The 13837-nt window shown below is 38.6% G+C and overlaps 1 protein-coding gene across 2 annotated transcripts in view; it reads right to left on the reverse strand.

Annotated features, from left to right (window-relative positions):
- The window catches only part of LOC129475244 (ankyrin repeat and SOCS box protein 12), a 165703-nt gene that overhangs the window by 45343 nt on the left and 106523 nt on the right, over positions 1–13837 (reverse strand). For both annotated transcript variants that reach the window (XM_063635295.1, XM_055267402.2), the window contains exon 13: positions 643–769. In XM_063635295.1, coding sequence (XP_063491365.1) covers positions 643–769 — 127 coding nt within the window. The remainder of the gene's footprint in view (positions 1–642; positions 770–13837) is intronic.

Raw genomic sequence — 13837 nt, forward strand, 5'->3', positions numbered from 1 at the left:
CTATGCCTTATGTGGCTTAAAGTGGGTTCACACCCAGTTCCTAAATAACACACCATTTCCAATAATTCTTTTCTAAGAGGTACCTTTCCCCTGTCCTTCAAACAAACCCTTAGGGATTCCTACATTTCATAAGCAGCTCAGTTTATGAAATCAACAAGAAATACTTTTTGACTTCTATAACCTGTAATTAAAAAACAAGTGTCCAACATGGTCACTCAATAAGCAGAGTTTGCAGTCTACATGGGAAGGAAATAAGAATCTTCTTTTATAAGATTTTCCTAATTGGAAAACAGCAATTGCACTGTTCTTATCAGTATACCCTAGATGTTATACTTATTCCCTTAATGCTATGTGATTTCCCTAGTCATTCCCTCTTGTTCCTCCTACTCATTTCATCCAGATCCAAAAAGAGATAAAGGGAACAAATTCACTTGTTTATCTAGTTGAGTGACATATTTACCACATTTTGGGAAGTAAGAAAAGGAGTTATGTTCAAAGCTTTGTAGACACGGGACACATGAAAAGCCAAAGAGTATAAAAAAGCCAGCCAGTCAGCTTTCCACAAGTATCAATTCAACTCCAAGCAGGCTGGACCTACTCAGAAGAGGCAAGAAGATCTCTCTTTGGGACTTTTCTCCTCACCTTTTCTAGTTCATGCACATCTGTTTCCAGCATTGCTCTCTGTTTCTTAATTTCCAGGAGGCTCTCTAGCATACTCTGCTTGGGCTGCAGCCCTTTGTCAAAGCGGTTATACATCCCACACCAGAACCTCAAATAGACAAAAATGGGGGGAAAAGTGGGTTAGTTTAGCGGGAGTAATTGATTACCAATGTTTTCCTTGTGCCAAGAAAATATTGGCCTAGTAGGTGGGAAAATCTCATGAGTACTGTAATTTGATGACATTAAAAAGCCTGGACATGCTCATAATTGGGAAGAGTAAAGATACCAGCAGAAAAATCTCAGCTGAAGGAGACATTTTAGACTTGAGCAAACTTGATGTTCTTTTAAACAATCAAATTATGATTTTGAGATAATTATAGACTCACATGTAGTTTTATGAAATAATAAGGGAGAGGAATGACATCAGCAAGATGGCAGAATAGGAAGCCCCGGACTCTCCTTCCCCCAATGGATACACTGATTTAATTGCAACACAAGGATCAATTCCCTTTATGAGAAATCCAGCAACTCATGGAGAAGCTTCTGCACCATGGATAAGTATGAAACCAACCAGACTGTAAACAAAACATCTGTAGAAAAAGCAGAAACATCCACTCATCATAATCCCAACTCCCAGCACAGTGCCATAGGATCAGGAGGAAATCCCCATTCCCAGCTTCTACCTCAGAATGGAAGAAGTTGGACTGCACATCTAACATCCCAACTTCTCCAGGTGCCACCTGAAAGACTGGCTTCTTTCTCACCTATTTCAAAGAGTTGAAAGGGTCTGGCATGTGATAGTATCCTGAGGGCTACAGAGAAGAAAGTGGCAGTTTCAACTAGCATGTAGGCATGTACCACAGCTCCTGTACCTGGCTCAACACAGGGTAGGGGGAAAATCCCAGTTCCCAGCTTCTCCCTGGGAAGGGGAAAGAGTTGGAAAATGCACACAGCATTCTAAATTCTCCAGGAGCTACCAAGGGAATGGCTTTTGTGCCACCTGTCTAGGAACATTGATGAAACTGGACATACTCTGGATGCCTGGGGGACACTAATAACAAAGACAGCAGTTTAAACTAGGACAATGGGTTGAAAGGCCCACAGAAGCTCTGGCTTGGTTGGCTGGTGAATGTCTTCTCCCATACAAGGCCAATCCATATGACTGGGAGTGAGAGTGGATTCTTCTGATGTAACACAATCTGAACAAAGAAACAAGCTAAAACTCCAGAAACTGACTCTCATGAAAATATATGAATTACCCGACATAGAATTCAATATATCCATCATGGAAAAATATCAACCAGCTCAGGAAAACAATCCATGAACAAAACGAAAATTTCAACAAAGAGACAGAAAATGTAAAAGAATAGGCAGATGTCTTAAAGCTGAAGAATACAATAACTGAAGTAAAGAATCCAATAGAGGAGTTAAATGACAGACTAGAGCAAGCAGAAAAAAGACTAAGCAGACAAACACAGATTATTTGTCATTATCCAATCAGAGGCACACAAAGAAAAAAGAATAAAAAAAATAGCTTAAAGGACCTATGGGACACCATTAATTAGCAGACCAATATATGCATTATGGGAGTCCCAACAGAATATAAGAAGGACTAGAAATCTTATTTAAAGAAGTAATGACTGAAAACCCCCTAAATCTGGGGAAGGAAATGGACATCCAGATCTAGGAAGCCAAAATGACCCAAATACGATGAATCTAAGGAAATCCACACTAAGGCATATGATAATCAAACTGCCAAAGTCAAAGACAGGATTTTGAAAGCAGTAAGATAAAACCAACTTGTCATATGCAGGAAAATCCATTAGGACCATCAGCAGACATCTCAGCAAAAAAAAAAAACTTTCAGGTCAGAAGAGAGTAGAGAGTGGGATAATATATTCAAAGCACTGAAGGAAAACTAAAACTATGAACCAATAATGATATATGTGGCAAAACTGTTCTTCAAAAACGAAAGAGAGATCAAGACTTTCCCAGACAAACAAAAGCTAAGGGAGTTCATTACCACTAGACCTGCCTTACAGGAAATCTAAAGGGAAGTCTTCTTAGATTGAAAGGGAAATGAAAATGAAAATGAAAGAATGCTAAATAGCAACACAGTAGCATAAAAACGTATAAAAGTTGTTGGTGAAGGTAAGTATATAAACTAATAAAGAATACTATGTTACTCTAATGGTTGTGGGTAAATCACTTTTAATTGTAGTATAAAGTCTAAAAAAGTATTAAAATAATTATAAAGTATGCTAATGAATATACAATATAAATAAATGTAAACTTTGACATGAATAACATAGAGAAGAAGAAAACGTGTAATGTGTGCATAATTGAAGTTGAGTTGTTACATGCTTAAGACAGAGTGTTAGACTGTTAGACATTTTATGTAAGCCCCATGGTAGTTACAAAGGAAATACCTACAGAAGTTAAAAAAAAAAGAAGTGAAAGTAATCAAAGCATACTAATATAAAAACTAAACAAACAAACAAAAAACAAAACATAAAGGAAGAAAGCAAGAAATGAAAAGAAGAACAACAACAAAATCCCTACAAGGCAAACAGAAAACAATGAACAAAATGGCAACAGTAAATCCTCCCCTACCAACAATTACTTGAAATATATACATGGATTAAACTCCCCAATAAAAATACACAGAATGACTGAATAGTTTAAGAAAAACATCCTATTATATCCTGTCTATAAGAGACTCACTTTAGATTTAAGGGCACACATACGCTGAAAGTGAAGGGATAAAAAAAGATATTCCATGCAAATTGTAACTGAAAAAAAGCAGGTATGGCAATAGCAATATCAGATAAAATGAACTATAAGTCAAAAAATGTCACTGAGACAATGAAGAATTTTATATAATGATGAAAGGATCAATACACCAGGAAACTATAACAATTATAAATGTATATGCATTCAACATCAGAGTCCCTAAATATGTAAAGCAAACACTGATGGAACTGAAGGGAGAAACAGACAGAAATACAGTAATAGATTACTTCGATACTCTGCTTTCAATTATGGATAGAACAATCAGAGAGAAAAATCAAAAAACAAATAGCAGACTTGAACAAGTCTATGGACCAAATGGACCTAACAGATATACAGAATATTCAACCCAATAACAGTACAATAGACATTCTTTTCAAAAGCACATGTAACATTCTCCAAGATAGGTCACATGTTAGGTCATAAAAGAGAGCTTATCAAATTTAAGAAGATTAGAATCATACCAAGTATTTTTTTCTGTTCACAATGGAATGAAACTAGAAATCAATAGCATAAAGGAAACCTGGAAAGTTAAAACATATATGGAAATTAAAAAACTTAAACACTCTTAAACAACCAATGAGTCAAAGAAATCAAAAGGGAAATTGGAAAGTATCTTGAAACAAACAAAACCACAACATACCAAAACATGTAGGATGCAGCAAAGGCAGTACTAAGAAGGAAATTTATTAGCACAGCTATTATGGAAAACGGTATGGAGGTTTGACAAAAATTAAAAATAGAACTACCATATGATCCAGCAATCCCACTTCTGGGTAGAGGAACTGAAATCAGTATTTTGAAGAAATATCTGCACTCTAATGTTCATTCTGGCATTAATCACAAGAGTCAAGATATGGACTCAACCTAAGAGTCCATCAATAGGTGATTGAATAAAGAAAATGTGATATATATGTACATAATGGAATACTATTCTACCTTAAAAAAGAAATAAATGCTGTCATTTGTGACAACGTAGATGGAACCAGAGGACATTATGTAAGTGAAATAAGCCAGACACAGAAAGACAAAAACTATATGTTCTCACCTATACGTGGAAGCTAAAACAATCAAACTCATGGAAACAGAGAGTAAAATTGTGGATATGAGAGGTTGAGATAGGAGAGAATGGGGAGATGTTGGCCAAAGGGTAGAAAGATGCAGTTAGATAAAAGGAATGACTTTTTGAGGTCTTCTGCCCAGCATGGTGACCATGGTTGACAATAACGTATTGCGTATTTCAAAATTGAAGAGAAGAGAGTAAATTTCAAATGTCTCACCACAAAAATGATGGCTAAATGAGGTGATGGATATGTTAATTAGCTTGATTTAATCATTCCACATTTTATTCATATATCAAAACATCACATTGTACCCCTGAAATATATACAATTATGACTGGCCAATTAAAAATATTAATAAAAAAGAGAAATTTATAGTGATAAATTATAGTGATAATTTATAGTGATACTAAAAAAGAAGAAAGATCTAAAATCAAAAACCTAACTTTATATCTCAGGAACTAGGAAAAGAACAAACTAGCCCAAAGGTAGTGGAGGAAGGAATAATAAAGGTTAGAGAAGAAATAAATGAAATAGTGAATATAAAATCAAAGAAACAAAGAGGTGGGGCCAGGTGCAGTGGCTCACGTCTATAATCCCAGCACCTTGGGACGCCAAGGCAGGAGAATTGTTTGAGGCCAGGAGTTCGAGACCAGCCTGGACTACATAGAGAGACCTCATCTCTACCAAAACATTTAGAAAATAGCACATGCTTGTAGTCCCAGCTACTTGGGAGCTGGGTTTGGAGGACTGCTTGAGCCTCGTCCAGTCTGCAGCCAGGCCAACAGAGTGAGTCTCTGTCAAAAAAAAAAAAAAAAGCAAGAAAGAAACTAAGAAGTGTTTATTTTTTGGAAAAAAAATTCCGAAATTGATAAAACTTTAGCTAGACTAAGAAATAAAAAGAGAAGACTTGAATAAATAAAATCAGAAACAAAACAGGAGACATTACAACTGATGCAACAAAAATAAAAAAGATCATAAAGACAACAATGTACCAATAAATTGGATAACCTAGAATAAATGAATAAATCCCTAGAAACATACAACCTACCAAGACTGAATCACAAAGAAAAACTGAACAGACTAATACTGAGTAGAGAAATTGAATCAGGAATCAAAAACCTCCCAGCAAAGAAAAGCCCAGGGCTAGAGGCTTCACTGAAGAATTCTCCCAAATATTTAAAGAATTAATGCTTTTTAAATTGTGTCTATTTGATTCTTCTCTCTTTTCTTCTTTATTAGTCTGCCTAGTGGTCTATCTAGTTTGTTGATCTTTTGAAAAAAACAGCTCTTGGACTCATTAATTTTTTGAAGGGTTTTTCATGTCTCTATCTCCTTCAGTTCTGATCTGATCTTAGTTACTTCTGGTCTTCTGCTAGAATTTGTTTGCTCTTGCTTCTCTAGTTCTTTTAACTGCAATGTTAGGGTGTTGATTTTAGATCTTTCCTGATTTCCCCTGTGGGCATTTGGTGCTACAAATTTCCCTCTAAACGCTGTGTCTTTGTTCTGATTGGTTTCAAAGAACTTATTTATTTCTGCCTTAATTTCATTAATTACCCAGCAGTCATTCAGGATCATTAATTACCCAGTAGTCATTCAGGAGCAGGTTGTTCAGTTTCCATGTAGTTGTGCAGTTTTGAGTGAGTTTCTTAATCCTGAGTTCTAAATTGATTGCACTGTGGTCTGAGACACTGTTTGTTATGATTTCCATTCTTTTGTATTTGCTGAGGAGTGTTTTACTTCCAATTATGTGGTCAATTTTAGAATAAGTGCAGTGTGGTGCTGAGAAGAATGTATATTCTGTTGATTTGGGTTGGAGAGTTCTGTAGATGTCTATTAGGTTGGCTTGGTCTAGAGCTGAGTTCAAGTCTCATTGATCTAATATTGACAGTGGGGTATTAAAATCTCCTACTATTATTCTGTGGGAGTCTAAGTCTCTTTGTAGGTCTCTAAGAACTTGCTTTATGAATTTAGGTGCTCCTGTATTGGGTGCATATATATTTAGGATAGTTAGCTCTTCTTGTTGAATTGATCCCTTTACCATTATGTACTTTGTCTTTTTTGACCTTTGTTGGTTTAAAGTCTGTTTTAAGACTAGGATTGCAACCCCTGCTTTTTTTGTTTGTTTGTTTTCCATTTGCTTGGTGTATATTCCTCCATCCCTTTATTTTGAGCTTATGTGTGTCTTTGCATGTGAGATGGGTCTCCTGAATACAGCACACCAATGGGTCTTGACTCTATCCAATTTGCCAGTCTGTGTCTTTTAATTGGGGCATTTAGCCCATTTACATTTAAGGTTAATATTGTTATGTGTGAATTTGATCCTGTCATTATGATGCTAGCTGGTTATTTTGCCTGTCAGTTGATGCGATTTCTTCATAGTTCCGATGATCTTTACAATTTGGTATGTTTCTGCAGCGGCTGGAACCAGTTGTTGCTTTCCATGTTTAGTGCTTCCTTCAGGAGCTCTTGTAAGGCAGGCCTGGTGGTGACAAAATCTCTCAGTATTTGCTTGTCAGTAAAGGATTTTATTTCTCCTTCACTTATGAAGCTTAGTTTGGCTGGATATGAGATTCTGGGTTGAAAATTCATTAAGAATGTTGAATATTGGCCCCCACTCTCTTCTGGCTTGTAGGGTTTCTGCAGAGAGATCTGCTGTTAGTCTGATGGGCTTCCCTTTGTGGGTAACCTGACCTTTCTCTCCCTTAACATTTTTTCCTTCATTTCAACCTTGGTGAATCTGATGATTATGTGTCTTGGTGTTGTTCTTCTCAAGGAGTATCTTTGTGGTGTTCTCTTATTTCCTGAATTTGAATGTCGGTCTGTCTTGCTAGGTTGGGGAAGTTCTCCTGGATAATATCCTGGAGTGTTTTCCAACTTGGTTCCATTCTCCTCATCACTTTCAGGTATGCCAATCAAATGTAGGTTTGGTCTCTTCACATAGTCCCATATTTCTTGGAGGCTTTGTTCATTTCTTTTCGTTCTTTTTTCTCTAATCTTGTCTTCATGCTATATTTCATTAAGTCGATCTTCAATCTCTGATATCTTTTCTTCCGCTTGGTCAATTTGGCTATTGATACTTGTTTATGCTTCATGAAGTTCTCATGCTGTGTTTTTCAGTTCCATCAGGTCATTTATATTCTTCTCTAAACTGGTTATTCTAGTTAGCAATTCCTCTAACTTTTTTTCAAGGTTCTTAGCTTCCTTGAATTGAGTTAGAAAATGCTCCTTTAGCTCAAAAAAGTTTGTTATTACCCACCTTCTGAAGCCTACTTCTGTCAATTCGTCAAACTCATTCTCCCTCCGAGGAGTTGTGATACTTTGGAGGAAAAGAGGCATTCTGGCTTATGGAATTTTCAGCCTTTTTGCACTGTTTTTTCCTCATTTTTGTGGATTTATCTACCTTTGGTCTTTGTAGCTGGTGAGGTTCAGATGGGGCTTCTGTTTGGATGTCCTTTTTGTTGATGTTGATGCTATTTCTTTTGCTGTTTTTTTTTTTTTTTTTTTTTTTTGAGACAGAGTCTCAGTCTGTCCTCCAGGCTGGAGTACAATGGTGAGATCTCAGCTCACTGCAACCTCCGCCTCCCATGTTCAAGTGATTCCCCTGCCTCAGCCTCCTGAGGAGCTGGGACTACAGGTGGGCGCCACCATGCCCAACTAATTTTTTGTATTTTAGTAGAGATGGGGTTACACCATGTTCGTCAGGCTGGTCTCGAACTCCTGACCTTGTGATCTGCCCGCCTCGGCCTTCCAAAGTACTGGGATTACAGGCATGAGCCACTGTGCCCAGCCAATGTTGATGCTACTTCTTTCTGTTTGTTAGTTTTCCTTCTGACAGTCAGGCCCCTCTGTTGCAGGTCTGCTGGAGTTTGCTGGAGGGCCACTCCAGACCCTATTTGCCTGGTTATCACCAGTGGAGGCTGCAGAATAGCAAAGATTGCTGCCTGTTCCTTCCTGTGGAAGCTTCGTCCCAGAGGGGCACCTGCCAGATGCCAGCCAGAGCTCTCCTGTATGAGGTGTCTGTCGACTCCTGCTGGGAGGTATCTCCTAGTCAGGAGGCACAGGGGTCAGGGACCCACATGAGGAAGCAGTCTGTCCCTTAGCAGAGCTCAAGTGCTGTGCTGGGAGATCCACTGCTCTCTTCAGAGCTGGCAGGCAGGAACACTTAAGTCTGATGAAGCTGTGCCCACAGCCACCCCTTCCCCCTAACACTTCTCAAATTATTTCAAGAAATCAAAAAGGAGGGCATGCTTCCAAACTCATATTATGTTAGCCAGAGTTACCCTTATACCAAAGAAAATTATAGGCTAATATTGCTGATACTGAATATAGATGCAAAAATCTTCATGAAAATACTAAACATCATACTCAATGTTGAAAGACTGAAAGCTTTACCTTTAAGATTGGGAATAAGATAAGAAAGCCTGCTTTCACTAAACTTAAGCATGCAGGTAAGAGGCTTATACACAATAAACTACAAAATATTGTTGAAAGAAATTAAAGATGACACAAATGAATGGAAAGACATTCCCTGTTCATGAATTGAAAGACTTAATATTGTTACAATGTCAATACTACCCAAAGTGATTTACAGATTTAATGCAGTTTCCATCAAAATCACAATGGTGGTTTTTAACAGAAATGGAAAAAATACATCCTAAAATTCATATGGAATTGCAAGGGACCCTGAATAGCAAAAACAATCTTGAAAAATAAGACAAAGTTGGAGGTCACATACTTTTTGACTTCAAAAGATATTATTAAGCTACAGTAATCAATACAATATTGTACTGGCATGAAGACACACATATGGACCAATGGAATAGAACAGAGAACCCAGAAATAAACCATTGCATATACAATGAAGTGATTTTTGATAACAGTGCCAAGATAATTCAATGCAGAAAGGACAGTCTTTCAAACAAATGGGTGCTGGGAAAACTTTATATCCACATGCAAAGAATGAAATTGAATGAAATTGAAATGAATAAATTCCTGGACACATACACCCTCCCAAGGCTAAACCAGGAAGAAGTCAAATTATTGAATAGACAAATAACAAGTTCTGAAATTGCAGCAGTAATAAATAGCCTAACAACTAAAAAAAGCCCAGGACCAGAGGAATTCACAGCCAAATTCTACTAGAGGTACAAAGAGGAAATGGTACCATTCCTTCTGAAACTATTCCAAACAATTGAAAATGAGCGACTTCTCCTTAACTCACTTTATGAGGCCAGCATCATCCTGATACCAAAACCTGGCAGAGACACAATAAAGAAAGAAAATTTCAGGCCAATATCCCTGATGAACATTGATGCAAAAATCCTCAATAAAATACTGGCAAACTGAATCCAGTAGCACATCAAAAAGATTATCCACCACAATCAAGTCGGCTTCACCTCTGGGAGGCAAGGCTGGTTCAACACACACAAGTCAATAAACGTAATTCATCACATAAACAGAACCAATGACAAAAACCACATAATTATCTCAATAGATGCAGAAAAGGCCTTCGATAAAATTCAATGTCCTTCCTATTAAAAACTCTCAATAAACTAGGTACTGACAGAACATATCTCAAAATAATATGAGTTATTTATGACAAACCCACAGCCAATATCCTACTGAATGGGCAAAAGCTGGAAGCATTCCCTTTGAATATAGGCACAAGACAAGGACACCCTCTCTCACTACTCCTATTCAACACAGTATTGGAAGTTCCAGCCAGGGCAATCAGGCAAGAGAACAAAACAAAGGGTATTCAAATAGGAAGAGAGGAAGTCAAATTGTCTCTGTTTGCAGACGACATGATCTTATATCCAGAAAACATCATCATCTCAGTCCAAAAGCTCCTTAAGCTGATAAGCAACTTCAGCAAAGTCTCAGGATACAAAATTAATGTGCAAAAATCTCAAGCATTGCTATACCACCACCAATAGACAAGCAGAGAGTCAAATCATGAATGAACTTCCATTCACAACTGCTACAAAGAGAATACAATTCCTAGGAATACAGCTAACAAGGGATGTGAAGGACCTCTTCAAGGAGAACTATAAACCACTGCTCAAGGAAATGAAAGAGGACACAAACAAATGGAAAAACATTCCATTCTCATGGATAGGAAGAATCAGTATCATGCAAATGGCCATACTGCCCAAAGTAATTTAGAGATTCAATGCTATTCCCATCAAACTACTATTGACATTTTTCATAGAATTAGAAAAAACTACTTAAAAATTCATATGAAATCAAAAAACAGCCCATATATCCAAGACAATCCTAAGCAAAAAGAACACAGCTAGAAGTATCACACTACTTGACTTCAAACTATACTACAAGGCTATACAGTAACCAAAACAGCATGGTATTGGTACCAAAACAGACACATAGACCAATGAAACAGAATAGAGATCTCAGAAATAACACCACACATCTACTACCATCTGATCTTCGACAAGCCTGACAAAAACAAGTAATGGAGAAAGGATTCCCTATTTAATAAAAGGTGCTGGGAAAACTGGCTAGCCATTTGCAGAAAACTGAAACTGGACCCCTTCCTTATACCTTATACAAAAATTAACTCAGGATGGATTAAAGACTTAAATATAAAACCCAAAACCATAAAAACCATAGAAGAAAATCTAGGCAATACCATTCAGAAAATAGGCATGAGCAAAGATTTTATGATGAAATTGCCAAAAGCAGTTGCAACTAAAGCTAAAATTGACAAATGGGATCTAATTAAACCAAAGAGCTTCTGAATAGCAAAAGAAACTATCATCAGAGTGAACAGACAACCTAAAAAATGGGAGAAAATTTTTGCAATCTACCCATCTGACAAAGTTCTAATATCCAGAATTTACAAGGAACTTAAACAAATTTACAAGGAAAAAAAACAACCCCATCAAAAAGAGGGCAAAGGATACGAACAGATACTTCTTCAAAAAAAAAGATATTTATGCGGCCAACAAACATATGAAAGAAAGCTCAACATCACTGATCATTAGAGAAACACAAATCAAAACCACAAGATACCATCTCACGCCAGTCAGAATGGCGATTATTAAAAAGTCAAGAAACAACAGATGCTGGCAAGGCTGTGGAGAAATAGAAACACTTTTACACTGTTGTTGGGAATGTAAATCAGTTCAACCACTGCAGAAGATTTGACCCAGCAATGCCATTGCTGGGTATATACCCAACAGAATATAAATAATTATATTATAAAGATATAAGCACATGTATGTTTATTGCAGCAGTATTCACAATAGGTAAGACTTGGAACCATACATGGACACAGGGAGGGGAACAACACACACCGAGGCCTGTCAGAAGGGGCGGGCGTAGGGAGAGCATCAGGACTAATAGCTAAAGCATGTGGGGCTTAATACCTAGACAACAGGTTGATAGGTGCAGCAAACCACCATGGCACATGTTTACCTATGTAACAAAGCTGCACATTCTGTACATGTATCCTGGAACCTAAAATAAAATAAAATTAGAAAAAAAGAGACAAAAAAAAGAATAAAGTTGGACCCTTACTTTACACCATAAACAAAAATTAACTCAAAGTGTATAAAAGACCTAAAGGTGGGGGTGGAGCCAAGATGGCCGAATAGGAACAGCTCCGGTCTCCAGCTCCTAGCCCCAGCGACATAGAAGACGGGTGATTTCTGCATTTCTGCTTGAGGTACCGGTTTCATCTCACTAGGGAGTGCCTAACAGTGGGTTCAGGACAGTCGGTGAAGCGCACTGTGCGCGAGCCGAAGCAGGGCGAGGCATTGCCTCACTCGGGAAGCGCAAGGGGTCAGGGAGTTCCCTTTCCTAGTCAAAGAAAGGGGAAACAGACGGCACCTGGAATATCGGGTCAGTCCCGTCCTAATACTGCGCTTTTCCAACAGGCCTGGAAAACGGCTCACTAGGAGATTGTGTCCCGCACCTGGCTCGGAGGGTCCTATGCCCACAGAGTCTTGCTGATTGCTAGCACAGCAGTCTGAGATCACGCTGCAAGGCGGCAACGAGGCTGGGGGAGGGGCGCCCGCCATTGCCCAGGCTTGCTTAGGTAAACAAAGCAGCCAGGAAGCTCGAACTGGGTGGAGCTCACCACAGCTCAAGGAGGCCTGCCTGCCTCTGTAGGCTCCACCTCTAGGGGCAGGGCACAGACAAACAAAAACTCAGCGAGAACCTCCACAGCCTTAAATGTCCCTGTCTGACTGACAGCTTTGAAGAGAGTAGTGGTTCTCCCAGCACGCAGCTGGAGATCTGAGAACGGACAGACTGCCTCCTAAAGTGGGTCCCTCACCCCTGAGCAGCCTAACTGGGAGGCAACCCCCAGTAGGGACAGACTGACACCTCATTCAACCGGGTACTCCTCTGAGACAAAACTTTCAGAGGAACTATCAGACAGCTGAATTTGTGGTCTCACGAAAATCCGCTGTTCTGCAGCCACCGGTGCTGACACCCAGCCAAACAGGGTCTGGAGTGGACGTCTAGTAAACTCCAACAGACCTGCAGCTGAGGGTCTTGTCTGGTAGAAGGAAAATTAACAAACAGAAAGGACATCCACACCAAAAACCCATCTGTACATCACCATCATCGAAGACAAAAAGTAGACAAAACCACAAAGATGGGGAAAAAACAGACCAAAATAACTGGAAACTCTAAAAAACAGAGCACCTCTCCTCCTCCAAAGGAACGCAGTTCCTCACCAGCAACGGAACAAAGCTGGATGGAGGATGACTTTGACGAGTTGAGAGAAGAAGGCTTCAGACGATCAAACTACTCTGAGCTACGAGAGGAAATTCAAAACAATAGCAAAGAAGTTAAAAACTTTGAAAAAAAATTAGAAGAATGGATAACTAGAATAACCAATGGAGAGAAGGGCTTAAAGGAGATGATGGAGCTGAAAGCCAAGTTTCGAGAACTATGCGAAGAATGCAGAAGCCTCAGTAGCAGATGCGATCAACTGGAAGAAAGGGTATCGCTGATAGAAGATGAAATGAATGAAATGAAGAGAGAAGGGAAGTTTAGAGAAAAAAGAATAAAAAGAAATGAACAAAGCCTCCAAGAAATTTGGGACTATGTGAAAAGACCAAACCTACGTCTGATTGGTGTACCTGAAAATGATGGGGAGAATGGAACCAAGTTGGAAAACACTCTGCAAGATATTATCCAGGAGAACTTCCCCAATCTAGCAAGGCAGGCCAGCATTCAGATTCAGGAAATACAGAGAACGCCACAAAGATACTCCTCGAGAAGGGCAACTCCAAGACACATAATTGTCAGATTCACCAAAGTTGAAATGAAGGAAAAAATGTTAAGGGCAG

The sequence above is a fragment of the Symphalangus syndactylus genome, chromosome X (assembly GCF_028878055.3).
Source record: "Symphalangus syndactylus isolate Jambi chromosome X, NHGRI_mSymSyn1-v2.1_pri, whole genome shotgun sequence".
NCBI classification, from domain to species: domain Eukaryota; kingdom Metazoa; phylum Chordata; class Mammalia; order Primates; family Hylobatidae; genus Symphalangus; species Symphalangus syndactylus.